Below are 15,374 nucleotides of genomic sequence, written 5' to 3'. Positions count from 1 at the left end.
CAGCTACTATTCTTGATTTTTTTTTTAAACAGCAGCAAACAGTCAAAAAGGTGACAACTGAAAAGTGTTCAATAAAAAATAAGGCAAGCAGTGTAAATTTTTCTTTAAAAGAGAAAAAAACCAACAATGCTGTAGCACTACAGAAGCAAGGATAGCAGAAAAAAAAAAATCAACAAGAACTTAGTAAAACATGACAATCCCCAAGTTACTTCTATACTATCTCATCACTTTAGCCAAGGAAGCATTGTTAAAGCAGTACACAAGTAAACTTTTGTCTCAAAACTATCAAGAGTTAATCAAGATTTAAAGGCATCCCATGGGGGGGAGGGGTGTGAAGTATGCCATAGTGATGGTAATTTTATATTCTATTGTTTTAAGGTTGTAAAACATAATAGAATACTGAAACCAAAAGCTTGCAAAACAACAAGCCTTGACTCTACTGTTTTTGATCAGTGATCCGCTGTAAGCAGAGTTTCATGTAGGAATTTTTATTGCGTATTTCTATCACTGCATCTCTCACAAGCTCAATGAACATTTGAGGCCAGAGCTTCTGCAACGACTCATTTTTCATATTGATGTCAGCTGCTTCTTTCACTAAGTTCTCGATGTATGTCTGGCAAAATGTTTTTCTTTCCTTGATTTCCTGCATGGGAGAACCATTACACATTGTATAAGACAAAGGAAGAAAAGGTTAAATGAGCAAACCCCAAAAAACACCACAAAAATTTAATGAATTAAAGAACATAGTGATTAGCAGACAAAAAGGCCATTGCACACTTTTTCCCCCTTCTCCCTGGTTTTAAGTTGCATAGCCCAGGGTCTAAGTCAAGCTTTTATGAGTGTGGCCACAGAATCTTATTGTATACATAATTTTATTTACTACTTAAAAGTGGATTTCAGATAAATTAATGAACATAAATATCTTTTTTAACAGCATTATGATTTTTGTGGCTTTCTAGCATAGCAGTGAAGTTATTAAACACCAGGCTGCTTTCTTTCCTTCTCTCCCTTCCCTTCCCAGCTTTTCATTATTATAGTGTAACAGTTGGAAAGTATATGTTCATCTACCTGCCCTAACAAGAACTAAGCATATTGTCACAGAAAAATATACCAGTTTGCATCCTTTTCACAGGTTCCCTGATGGACTCTGGCAAGTACATGGTTCCTAATATGTACTACAGTAGATAGTGAAGTAACTTGAACCTTTAGAAATAATAATAATAAATATTGCACTTTTTGCAACTACTAGCTCTGCATTTTACTCACTCAAACCGAATTAATCCCTGTTTCTGCAGAGTTTCTATAAAATGTCATAATAAGTTTTGAACAATAAATTATATTGGTGCTAAATATCTAACTAGTTTTAACAGTGCCATAAATCAAAACGGTAGGTCATGCTTCAGGCCATCAAAACAGAAGTTTTCTTAAATGAGTGATAAAGCAGAGAAAATACTTTCCACCTGTTTCATCTAAAAACCCAAATAATTAATCAATGCCTCAGACTGTCTTCTTTAGCAATAAACTTATTCAATCGCATTTATTACATTAGTTTACTGCTGATGGGGAACCGGAATCAGCCCTTTTTGCCTATCTTACTCTTCTTTTGTGACATCCTGTAATACCTTCTGCCACATACATAATGCTGTAACAAAAGACAAAGTGTGAATTGCTGCACTTGGAAGAGAAAACAATGCATATATTTAATGGTCTGTACAAATACCAAGCTGATTTTATTACAGTGCTTGTTCCATGGTAAAGGACAAGAGGAATGCCTCACTGTCTTACTCTATGCCATTCAAAGTTTTAAGAGCTACTATCACAGCTTTTGAAATTAAAATGTTTTCTTAATTTAATCTCTCCACACATGCAGTCACTGTCTCTTTTTTATGCTATGGATCTGAGATAACAAAACCACAATGCAGTAACTGAATTCAGTGTTTACTGAACTTGATTTCATTTCCTGCACTAGAAGATTTATATATTTCCACATAAACAAAAAGCAAATAATGAGACAAATGTGGGAAGCAGGGTGCATACAGCTAAAACTCATGCTGATTTCTCAGAAAAGAGATAGTGGCTGAAAGAAGCATGTTTTCCCTGGGAACAATTTCCCTCTGCCCAAGCAAAAGAGTTAGCAGATCAGAAACATGAACTAAAATAAGCGTGACTGATGCACTTGTCTGAAACAAGCCAGCTTGCAATTTTATTAATAATTAAACCTATTACATTTCCTATAGATTTCTTTTCCTGTAGCTCATTTAAAAGCTAGAAAACAGCTCTTTATTACTACAGCCTGCACTATCTCAAATCTTTCCTGAAGATGTTCTTCACCAATTCATTTTGGGATATACTTTTTGACTTTCTAATTCCATTAGAAAATCCTAACATGTGCAATACACATTTTTCTTTGTAAAAAACTGCGCTCACTTCTTGTATTTTACTAATGCAGGTATGTTTCATTATAAACATAGGGCTTGTAGGCCAGAATGTATTTCTGAGACTGTGGCACTATTCAGGAACCACTTCACTACAGACAGAAACTGATCATTATCTAGTATTCTGTCAAAGATCAGTTAAATGACATGTTTGATCACACATGTAAATATAGTAAGCAACAATACCACCATTCCCACTAGCACAACTGAAACTTGATATATAGACAAATTCCATGAGTACAGTCTAAGGTTGTGTAATAGAGGATGAAAGCGTTCTGTAAGGGTATACTTACCTCAAGCTTTTCCATATGAAAGTCCTTTGTCATGTAATTCAGTGTTGCTCGAGTTGTGCTTTCTCCTCCATTTCTTCTGTTATCACCACTTTCCTCACTTCCAATCCCAGATTTCTTTCCCTTTCCGTCCAGCAGACAATGGAATTGCTTCCTCCTGTGAAAAGATAACAAAAGAGATTGAGAGTTTTAATTGTTGGAAGCTTTTTTTAAGGGCAGATGTTTCTAGTGATGGGAGGGGTTTTTTTCTTTTCTCCCTTTGAACATGTACTTTATGAGCTTTCAGGTTTATTGCATCCTCAATTTACTCAAAATACAGTTGACTCTAGATATTCCTGTGTTAATTTGCTTCTGTAAAATTGACTTTTTGACATATATCGCGTTGTACCTCCTAAACAGGAAGTCTTACAGCTTAAACTTTTACTAAGTACGTATCTACAGAAGACTAAAAATAGTATTTTTAAGCACCTATTTTCTTACAGCACCAACTCTCAAATTTGTTAACTGGTATAGTCACCCACTGTAAAATAACCACTAAAACAAGTCAGACTTCATCGTGAAAGTTTGTAAGTCTTCACCAATACCAGTATAACTGCAGAATTAAACAAGCCATGCATTTGTGTGCTTGTGCCTCTTAATCTTTCTCAGCAAATTCCATACAATTTCTGTGAAAACCTCTGTCTACATGAATCAGGAGATGCTAATATTTATGCAAAATAAGCAAAGAATGCATCTGCTGTACTTCTGAAATTTTTATCTTTTTACCTAGAAAGAATTTATCACAACAGTGTGCAAAAGAATTAAACAATACGTTCTGCACAAATTCCTGTTCCGTTGACTGTATTTTACCTAGATTCTCCAAATAATGAAAGCATGCGATAATGTGGCAGCTCAGAAGATGTCACATATGCCAGAATGCCAAAGAGCCTTTCCGCCATGACAATATCATTTTCAGTAACCTGTGAGGGAAGGGGGAGAAGGGGAAGAAAAAAGAAAAAAGTTAACCTTCAAAATTGGCACATTCATATTTCATTACATATGTACATTAAGAATTAACTCAAATTTGTTATACAGAACACTGCATACAGATCTGTTCCAGGCATACCTTCAAAACGTAGATTTGCTTTTACTGGCACTTTAAATATACTTTAAAAGAAACCAAATGAGGCATTTATGCTTGTTTTATTTCCTGAAATTCTGGAAAATTTAATGTATACACGTGCTACCCTGTGCTTCATGATATACTTCATGAAATGAGGGATTTTATAACAATTTCTTGCATTGAGTATCTGAAGGCCAGACATATTAATTCTGCTCCATACTGCCTGCACTTACAGAAGGCCTATTGGAAAATTTCTGACCAAGTTATGCTGCAGAAATGCAGATTCTGGGCACCCATATGTGAAAAGATAAGTTACAGTCTTTTATTTTGGCAGCATTATAGAGAAGACTTTCTATAAAGAGAGGCTTGAGAGGACCAAAAAAAAAAAAAAAAAAAAAAACCCCCACCCCAAAAAAAAAAAAGAAGGAAAAAGACTACTATTTGCTCTGCATTTTTCAACCCCCCCAAAATAAGTGTTCCTCCATTATACTCCTCTAAAGATCATCCATACCGTTGTGTGAACATTAAGTTACAGATATCTCTTTAAACTAATTTTCAATGATTGAAAAATTTTCAGGATCAATTTTACGTATTTCAGTTTTGTATAAAGGTGAAAGGGGTTTATTTTTTGGTAGCAGTTGTTATTGGTTTTTGTTTGTCTTGGCTCATAACCTCTGGAGACCATGGCTTGCGTTTCTCCTGCCCTGATGGCCAGACTATGAACTGACTTCAACTGCCAAAAGTTTGTTGGCACAGTTTCTAGACTCCTGGTTTTCCACTGAGTACGGAAGGAATCTTTATAATCATCTAAATCTGACCTGGATAACACAGGACAATGAAATTCACTTGGTGACTTCTTAACTTCTGGATCAAATTTAATTTCTGTTCATCTTGTAGCATATTTTTGGAAAGCAACCTATTATTAAATAAACTTCCAATACTCACAATATTACTAAGTACTTCCAGACAATTTTTGTGTTCTGTATTGTTCAAATGTGCGAGTAAAATGGAATTTTGATCCAAATTAACATTATGTTCTTTTTTAATGTTTATAGACTATACAATCTACCTTTGCCTAAAGTATACTGTAACAGCTTAACACAGAAAGAAATTCACCAGAGAAAACATAAATTCCATTTTCACAGTGTTTAGATTTGCTTATTTTCACTTAAAATTAAATAAGTCGTACTTAGTAGCCTAAGAGTAGATGACCTCGCTAAACAGTCTGTTAACAGAAACAAGGTCTAAAACAAAGAGCGCAGAAGGCAGCTAGGGAAACAAAGACCATTGCAGGCAGAAATGTCCGCTGGAGAAATAAGTGATTTTAATTTATTTATTTATGTTAAGAGAAGCATAAGGACCAGGTCAACAGAGACAGCAATGCTGAATACACTCTCTAGTTCACAGAAACTCATGTTCTCTATCTTACTCCAGTACATTGTTTGCTCCATTAATCACAAAAAGATTATAATGGTAATACCACATAAATGTAAGGCTATTACGCCTGCTTCTTGCCAAGTACAGAAAACAGGCATCGCATTTACTGAACTGGTGCATCTGTTGTATCATATGCCATACCACTTGGTATAAAGCATTTTGTAAAGCTTAGTAACTTCAAACCCTGACAACTCTTAATTAATCTGAGATTACTATCACTGGGAAAGATTTCAATTAGTGTGTCTCTACGAAGAGAATTTGTTTCTTCACAGTTAGTAAATGTGACTGTTTGACAAGGGAACAAAATCTTTGTTAGCAGGGGACTAACACTTAGCTTCTAGCCTGGAATGGAAGGGGGAGGTTGGGGAGAAAATAAAAGTTTCCTTATACTGTTGTGTGGTTTTTTTTTTTTTTTTTTTTTTTTTTTTTTTTAAGTTTAATAGTGCTAGAGATATGCAATTTATTTAGTTAATTCAGTTAGCATATATTGCTTTTACTCCCCAACTATATGTATCTCAGAGCTGTCAATGCAATAGTCTTCACAAACATTGCACACCAATGATAATCAGAATAGCAGAATACACACACTTCCCTTTCCATCATCTGAATCTATTATTTAGGGCTGGTCTAAGGTTTGACAACACGCTCCAGGGGTTTGTATTCTTTACATTGAAACAGGAGTTTTCTATTATTAATTTTGAAAGAAAAGGTAATATAAATCTGCAAAGCTGGATACCATGACTTCTGCTGCAGACTAATGAAAAACAGCAATCAAGAGTTCATCTCTTTTGCCTACTTGGTTATGACACTTTTAATTTATTAATGACACTAGGAAAAAATCTCTGTGCACACATCTTCATATAGTGTGGTCTGGCTGAGAAAGTTTGTTGAGGACAAAAATGTTCTTCAGCCCTACGTATTTAAGATTTGATATATGTCCTATGTAAAAAGCATGCTGTGCTACATGTAAATCCATTTACTAAATTCATCCCCAAGCACTATTAAATTCAAAGTTTTCCTTCAAAGACTGAATTTGCTGACCTAGACATCATAACAAAAATTCTACTTAAGTAGTTGTGTTTTTTTCTTTTTTTCTTTCTTTCTCTGTGAAGACCAAACGGGTAGGATTTATCTTCTGTTTTCTTTTAACCTGGACCACTATTGTTGATTTTGAAAATACAATGCAGTAAAAAAGAAATAAAAACTTTAAACCCACATTCAACCTTCCCCGCCTTCTTTTTTTTTTTTAAATCAACTTTGATGGGCATATTTTGTAAAGTACTAAATTCAAGGCTATTTTAAAGTTCTTGTGGGATTACTATCACTTTTTTTTTTTCCCCTTTTCAAGACACTGTGCTGTTGGAGTGAGTCATATTTGCCTTTATCCTTCATCTTTTCTCATCCGTTCTCTGCTAGTTAATTCAGGTAAGCTCTTTAACCCACTCCAGCTCTTCTGCGCAACTAATACATGTTTTACAGAACTAAAACCAACCAAACCACAACATTCATGCTATGGCTGTATCAGATGACAAGTAAAATATCTAATCCAAAACATATGATGACGACCAAATTAAGACACCAGATCTAAACACTAAAGCTATGTATTATTTTTGCTCTAATTAACTTCCATAACACCACTTAAATGTATTTAGCATTTAAAATTGAATGCACATTGAAACATTGTGTTGCATCATAACTATTCTCGCTCCCTTTATGATTGAAGCTGAAGTATAGTATAACCATTTTATGTGTTGAATAAATTTACTTTCAAGTGATTTAAAGGGAAATACAAACTACAAAGAATAGCAGTATTAATGTCCTAAGTTTCTATTTATTTAAACACAAAACACACACGACAAAAACCACACACGCTAATGATCTTGTACATAGCAAGCAGAAAAAAAGACTTTTTCCAGTGATAGGCTTAAAGAAGAAAATACTATTTTAGCTATATTTTTTAACACTGGAAAATATAGATAATCATATACTACAAACTACTAAGTCTGTCAAATGCACATTGAGACAATACAACATTTTTATGGGAACTAAGAATCTAATCAACTTTGCTAATTATAACACAGTGCAGTTGGAATTAAGGGCACAGCACAAGCAAGGATCTGGTGAAGTCTACTTAAATTTTTTTCTCCCCCTAATACTGACAGGACACTGAAAGGGTCCTGCTCATTTTATTAGCAATTCATCTGCTTTTTTAAAGATAATTTATCTTGTAAGGCCAATAATTAGAAGGAAGCAACACTGTCCTACCTTTACTCCATTTATCTTCTGTAGATTAAAATGGTTGAGTCTAAACAGAACATAGTATTTCCACAAAGTAAAGTTGACAACTGGATTTCCCTGAGGATCAACTGTCAACTGTTCAATGTGATGCATTTGGGCTAATGCATTGAATTGCTGCAGTGTCACAAGATTTGTCTCCTTAAACTTCAGGTGCTTAAAGAAAAGAAAAGTCAAAACACAATAAATTAAATAAGGAAACAATAAAGAGCGAACACAATGGTTCCCATTCTGTGCCACTCAAACATTTGTTTTCAAACTCAAATAAACAGTCCTTAGGTCTGATGAAGCAACTGAGCTCACTCCATTTGAAGTCTTTGTGGAAAACACATCAATGTAAAAGCCAACTGGTGTATTACATGTAGTTAGAAATGTCAACATTACAAGCCCCTAAGCAATTTATAAACCCTTCAGTAACGACACTAATATTTTCAGTGTTACAAAAAGCAGTGATACTACTTGAGCAATGTTTATTTTAAGTCTGCAAGTCAAGCAACTGCAACATCCACTCATTAAAATAAGTACAATATAAATTTTAAAATATTCTGCTTTTTTGGCCATAACGGGCTGGCATTAAGTCATACCCTCCTGTATCTTTAAACCATGCCCTATGCTAGTGCTCCTATGAGCATGGTATAGTTGGCTACACAGTAGCATTATTGAGGGAAGGAGGAAAACTTGATGGTGAAGATAAATACTTAGTTGAGATTCTGCTATCCCCCACAAAATTTTCCCCCTACAACAAAACAACAGTTTCATTGAGATAGATAAATTTGTGGGGAATTAAGACAACTTTACATATCTCAACAAAACCATTAAGTTCTGTTATACTCAAAACCTACCATTTGAGTAATGAGTTGCTTTATGTATGTCATCACTATTTTAGTATTTGCTTCAAAAAGACTAATTTAAATGGCCAAGGAAAAAAAAAAAATAGGAAAAAGTACTAAAGGGTTGTCTTGTTTATGTTGTCTTGCTTCATCAGGAACTGAGGAATCCCAAGAGCTGTACTGATTTAATTAGCTATTACCTTTGAATTTTACCTCTCTCTTTTTATCCTATCAGCTATGTAATCTTTGAACTCACAACACAGATTAAGGTCTCCCGATACCATGGATCCACAACAGTACTGTAGAACAGCAATACAGTGTTTACACATCAGTTCTGCAACTTAAAAATTATCAGCTAGGTCAAAGGAATGAAGAGAAATAGTAATCAGTCTGAAGAGAAAACACCATCCTGCGTGAGAATCTAAATTAAAGTCTTGCTTTTTAAGAAGTCTCGAGTTACAGTTAGTGTTATAGGATAACACCAAGCAAATATGTAATTCACAAATGTATATATTTATATGAAAGTACTCAAGGGTGACTGTGCCAAACCATGGTTCTATCAGAGAATACATATTCCATAGCTGTTCACACAGCTGAAATTTGAGGCATTCTTACCACAGAATTAGGAAATTTTATCTTCAGTTTTGTTAACGCTTGAACAATTTCATCAAATTCTATGAACATAAAGGAGACTGTGACAATAATTCCAGCTGTTTGAACACTCCAGTTTCGATCCAGGCACTCCAGCGCTCCAGCACCATACAAGCAAAGAGTATCTCCTTCCACTTCCACTAAATGAGACTCAAGAACAGACAAGCCTTGTACTGCACTGCTCAATATTGTATCAAGAGACCTGTCAAAGAAATAAAAATGCAGTGATATAAATGAGATCATTTTGAGATAGTGACATCATTCTATTGAATGATAGTCCTTTCATTTAAAAAAACACAACTGCATTTCTCAGCATTCATTCATTTGCAGTACCCAGTCTGGTTCAAAAACATTAAGGCCTGGAAAATCCTTTCTCCATCAAGTAACACTGCAACTGTTCTACTTTGGCAGAAAGGCTCTGGGTGTATTTCCGTTGGATGGGGCAGGGGGAATTAAATAAATAAATTAAGAAATCACTCATTTAATAACCTGCTTAAACATTTTAACTTAGAATGCTAGCCCAAGGTATTTTGTGTTGCTTTAGATATCTAAAACCAACTTCAAACAACATATTTATTCAAGCAAAGTCACCTTCACATTCTGTTTGCTATATTAAACCTAAGTTACAACATGAGTAAGCACTTTAAGAACAGACAGTTGTTAAAACCAATCCAGGATAATGCTATTCACAGTGCTGAACAGCTATTTTTATTCTTGACATGAGTATCATTCCTTCCTCAAATCTGTATGTCACATTATCCAATCAGGACATCAGGATTCATTATTCTCCTTAGAGATGAGAATAATCTTATGGCTTATTATCCTTGTTTAATCCTTAAATAATAGGGATGAATGAGCATTTCTTTAAAATAATGTGAGCTTTCCAATTCACAAGAGCGATTTTAAGATAAGCAATAAGGTATTCTCAACTCTCATCTGAGTCTTACTTCCAACATGATACACTCAGCTGACTGGACATGAAGTGCACAGTGAATTCAGGATGAGCACAAATCACAGGTCTAGAAAGCTGCATAATGATTTTTACTATTTTATTCTTTACTACCTTCATAGTATTTTTAACATATTTTGCTTCTTTGACCGCTAGCGATCACTTGACTAATGTTTTCTTGACAAAAGTCAACAAAAATTCTAAGATTTCAGTCTTGACTGGAAATGTTGAGAGCACATCGCTTCAATGTGAAGCTCTAATTACTTATCTATGCTGAATTTCACCTGCCATTTTATTGCTTAGACACTCGTCTTGAAAATACCTTCTGATATTCTTCACTATTATAAAACATGGTAGTAGATCAATGTCAATTTTAATTTAGAGGGTGTTAAAAAGCAATAAGGCTTCAAGGCAAAAAATGGCAGTGTTATCTATAGCTTCTTAATTCTAACACACATTGCCACATCTTCATTAATCCGTTTAAACTAATAAAAATCAGTGATGAAGATAACTATCACACTTTCATTTGTCTAACTAGTCACAAAACAGAAAAATTCCAAACCTACGTCACCAATTCAGAAAACTAAATGCATCATATTTTGCCTAAGAGAATTATAATATATCCAAATAAAGCATGTTTTATTTTGTTAACATCTCAAGGGGGGGTGAAATTTTATATTTCATAGAAGTAATGACTTTGATTTCTACAATGCATTCTACAAATCTTAAACTACAAAAAACTTTCACAAGAACATGGAAACGGAGTTGATGCATTGTATTTTATTACTGTATATTTGACAAAACAATCCAAACAATCTCAGTCAGGAACTACAAGGAATAAACCAACTTTAGTTACTGTATCCAGCATTAAGTAGAGATAGCATTACACCAAGATCTTCGCTACAACCCCACGAAAAAAGTCTTAATATGTTACTTAAAAGCATGATTTCTCAAGCAATGAGAATCTGTTCATTAACAGGACAATGTTCAAGCTACCACAGTAGCTTGGTCATGGGCGATGATTACTAACACTGAATTAAATTGTGAAGAAACCAAGAATGCAAGAAAGCAGTGACCAAACATATGTTTGGGGAAAAGCTTTGGAAGCACGAGAACAAAATGGACTACAGTGATTTAAAAATGCTAAGAAAAAGAAGTGTTTCAAAAGATGCATCACTCAACTGGAGATAAAAAACAGGCCTAACCAATACTAGACTGAAACTCAGATGGGTTCTGTTTGTGAGAGGCAAAGACTTCCTGCCTGTACCTGACATTTCCAATGTTGATCATGCACAGCAGGAAGCTGTACTTGCTACTGAATTCATGCAGACTATTTTTTCAGGCTTTTGCCTGAGCTAGCCAGGTTGAAAGTGTGCTAGTTTGGTTTTAGCCAATCCAAGGCACACATTGTTCATCAAGTACTGCATTTGGTTTTTAAATTGTGTAGAGTTCCAGTGGCCACCTTTTAGATGCAAATAAGCAAGCCACAAAGTGTGTCACAAAAATAATATAACTATATTTTAAATGAGCAATACTAAAATTACCTTAGGAAATATTATCTGAGGAATAAAACTAAGCCAAAGAACTAGTATTGTTGGAACAGCATAGGTATGAAAGTGGTCCAATAAGAGACGCTGCTGTTCAAACTGAGAACATAAATTCAACACTCAGTTTATGAAACCTCTTGATACACAAAAAGGTTACAAATGTTTGTAATGCTATGTAATGCTCCTATGAGCTCCTATGTAATGCTCTTTTTGTTCATTTCAACTGAAAGCAACAACTTACGTTGTCAAGGAAATGAACAGTCTTAACAAGGCTCAAGAATTGATATTTAGCATTTCTTGCAAACATGAAGTCCTCCGTTACTTAGCAAAATCACATAATAATTTAGCTTGCACTTTAGTCAATGAGTTGCTGTTATATTACTTATTTAATATGTATTAACTACTAATGGCCAACAGGTTTAATCATGAAGTAAAACACCTTTTCAGGATTGATTTGGATATGTTATTTTTGATAATAAAATACAGTGAAATCTCAGAGGTGAGAAGTAGTAACTTGGAATACAAGACATGAACAAGAAGAAATATTTCCCAATAAAATACCTGCTTTCTTCAGGAAATACATATGCAGCACTGCCATTGATCTGACAGGGTTCATTATCTTTATCTTGGTTTAAAGAAGCCACAAAAGCTATTCGATTCTGCTGTATCTCCCACTGATGTGCAATATTGCAAATTGTTAACCGTTTCTTTTCCTGAAACAAGATATAAAAGGCATAATAAGTTATGACAGTGAAGTACCACCACACTTGTTTATTCTGAAAGAAATAGTCTGCTTAAACAAAACATTTGAAATATTTTAAAGTGAAGAAACGATAGTACTGTTTGGCAGTTATACATTAAAACCAAAGCATCATTCTAGTGCTATTTAGCATAACTGCCAGCAATAATGTCACAAAATTTGCAATAACAGAAACAAGGAAAGTAACATAATAAAGTCACCACTTGTGAAAAAATAAAGTTAAACTGTTTAGTTTGGATAACCAGAAAGGTCTCATTTTTACAATCTGGAGCTGCTTGCAATACTTCTCTCACAAAACAGGGCAGACTACTTGGGACTTTTCTCCATGCTACTAGAATGACCCTAGCACTTAAGCTAAGACAGTGATGCAACTGCTGTAAGTCTGAGCAGTAATTGCAACATACTCTGCACAGGGGAAAAAAGTTATCTCCTGAAAAATGGAAAAAGTCAATTCTATAAAAAACAGTAAATGAAATTACTTTCCTGACAGACACAAAGACTATAAAATATCTAAGTTCAAATATTCTGTAATAGTTTTTTTAAAGTAGTTTTTATATTCTAGACAGCTCTTGTCAAGGAACCAGTATTTCAGAAGTCTATTAAGTACTTGCTCTTGCACAGTCATGCCAATCCTGTCCATTACCTCCAATTCTATATATAGGTTATCATTCTATTATATCATACAGATATGTATTATTTAATAAATCCCATTTAGCATACTTTAAAAGGTTAAAGAACAAGGTGCTTTGTAAGAGCACATGTACTGGCAGCTAAAGTCTCATAAAATATAATATATAAACATGTATCAAAGGGTAAATTCATAGTAAGTTCCACTTAATTTGGTTTTTCTGAACCAGATCTAATTCCCTGCGAGTCAACTATCTTGCTATTACGCTACGCTACTCTCAATGAAACTAGAACAGGGACTTAGAATTTCTGAGAGGAAAATATTATAAAGGGGCTTAGCATAAAATAAATCTATATCCAGAAAACACGGAGAAAACAGAGTATCAGTCAAGGCCAATGATTTTTTGCTTCTAAACTGATGTTGCTATAGAAATGTAGCTTTCAATTCCATACAAAGTAAAAACCTTAATTTAAAGCTTCCCACACTTAAGTAGTATTAACAAAACATAATATTCTAAGAATCCTTTAATTTCTCTTATATACTTCAGAACATCACTATTGGAAGTGGAATACAAACGTCCTGATATTTTGGAATGGAGGGGGGAAAAAGGCAAACCTGAACTTGCCCAAAGTAGTATAAACAGCAGTTCATAGTCAGTCTGCGTATTTCTCACTAATTTTACCCATAAACCGGGGAAGAATAAAAGATGCATATTCTTCAGATGTATTAATAAATATTCTACTTCAGTGCTATGAAATTTTGAATTGGAACAGCAAGTACCTGTTAGCTTCAAGTTGCAATGATCTCAAATAGGGTCTAAAAGGATCTCAGACAAGGTAAATTCCTGTTAACAATTATTTCTTTAGAGCATAAGCTCAACACCCTTATCAACTTCTTACCAATGTTAAAAGCCTGTCTAATATCATAATTTTAGATATCATTACATTAGTTCCCGTCTCCTTTAGAATATGTTGTTAGACTGACTACGATACAAGAAAACACCACAATATTGATTAAAATTTAGAAGGTTGTACCAGAAGTCCTGAAGGCTAGAAAGGCTTTATTTATTTATTTTAAAATTGAACATTCACATTTCTGTTTTAAGACAAACTCTATGGCTGGAAAAAACCCAACACAAACCACAAACTTATATTATAGCCCCTTTTTTCAAATAGAAAAAAAAAGAGAATTTATTTGATATGCCTATGGAGAAAGTCAGGGGACCAAGGGAAACCTAATTTTACAGTTTGAAATTAACACTTCTGATATATTAACTTTGACCTATACTTGCTATGCTTCTAGGTTTTTTTATATATAAGTAACATGTGACCATTAGCATCATGTTTTTACATAATTCACAGTGGGCAAGTTGTGGACATCATTGCAGTGTAGTTCACCAAGAATGTTTCTCTCAGTGCTCAGTGTTGGAGATGTGAAGTGTAAAGCACTACAGATGAATATTTCTTTGAAAAACAGAAAACAGTAGATCAACAAAAAACCCAAGCATTTCATCATCTGTGATTGCTAATTTGCGGAGCCTAAGAATTCCTTTATTCCTTAAGAATAAAGAACAAATGCATATAAATGTTTCACAGTAAAACATTTAATACCTACATGCAAATCCCTCATGCTGCAGCTATTATACTCAGGGTACACACCACGATCTGTTTCAGTGACTGATAACCCAGAGATAGATCAACTAGACTTTAAGTTCTTATAAAAATTATGTCCATAATTGTTTATAATTGACACTGAAAGCACATGGAAACTACTTTAAAAATTTTCTTCTTCTGAAAGTTTTTCCATTTTAAAAAGCTCAAAACTCTATTTCACGTTCAATTTGCCCAAAGAATTGTGATGTTATCTGGTTGGAGAACACCAAAAGCCCAACATTTACAGACTCCAGCGATGACTGGGCTCCATGTCACAGAAAGCAGGGGAAGTTGAAAGAGTCAGCATTTTCTTCCAATCACATTTAGAAAATTCTGTTTGTTCTGGGAACTGAGGGTCTTCTCATAACCTCAACTACCATACAGCTCTACTGCTTTGTTAGCCCTCAGTTGGGGGCTACTGAATTCCTACCGAGCTTTGTAAAACGAATTCTTGGGAGTTTTCAAAAAGCAAATTTTAGAAGTGTGAAGATTCTGCTGGCAATAAGTATTTCTTGTTCCAGTAGATATTAAGTTTAACCTCTGTTAGAAAGGAATTACATTCTCTGTACATTTTGAAGTACATATCAAGCTTCCCCAGATGAGTGGGTTATAAGCAATTAAAAAAAAAAAAAACAAAAAAAAGCCTGTGGGGGTGGGGAAGAAAAAAAAAAAAAGATTAAGAAATTCCACTGTTAGGGTAGACCAGAATCAGCAAGGGAAAAAGAAGAGATGACATTGCTGAAATTACCTTTTTTGATGCAGTAAATACAGGAAAAGAGCAATTGTTTGCTACTGAAT

At 34.2% G+C, this 15,374-nt stretch overlaps 1 protein-coding gene across 1 annotated transcript in view; it reads right to left on the bottom strand.

Annotated features, from left to right (window-relative positions):
* Positions 1-436: 436 nt before the first annotated feature.
* LRRC49 (leucine rich repeat containing 49) overlaps positions 437-15,374 on the bottom strand; it is a 50,712-nt gene continuing 35,774 nt past the window's right edge. The window contains exons 12-17 of the mRNA XM_009643833.2: positions 12,098-12,249; positions 9,005-9,242; positions 7,530-7,715; positions 3,575-3,684; positions 2,729-2,882; positions 437-643 (exon numbers count right to left, since the gene is read on the bottom strand). Coding sequence (XP_009642128.1) covers positions 437-643; positions 2,729-2,882; positions 3,575-3,684; positions 7,530-7,715; positions 9,005-9,242; positions 12,098-12,249 — 1,047 coding nt within the window. The remainder of the gene's footprint in view (positions 644-2,728; positions 2,883-3,574; positions 3,685-7,529; positions 7,716-9,004; positions 9,243-12,097; positions 12,250-15,374) is intronic.

This window comes from Egretta garzetta, unplaced genomic scaffold, assembly GCF_000687185.1.
Source record: "Egretta garzetta isolate BGI_Z169 unplaced genomic scaffold, ASM68718v1 scaffold287, whole genome shotgun sequence".
NCBI lineage: Eukaryota > Metazoa > Chordata > Aves > Pelecaniformes > Ardeidae > Egretta > Egretta garzetta.
The sequence above is the reverse complement of the archived record's forward strand: the minus strand, read 5'-3'. Positions and strand labels throughout refer to the sequence as shown.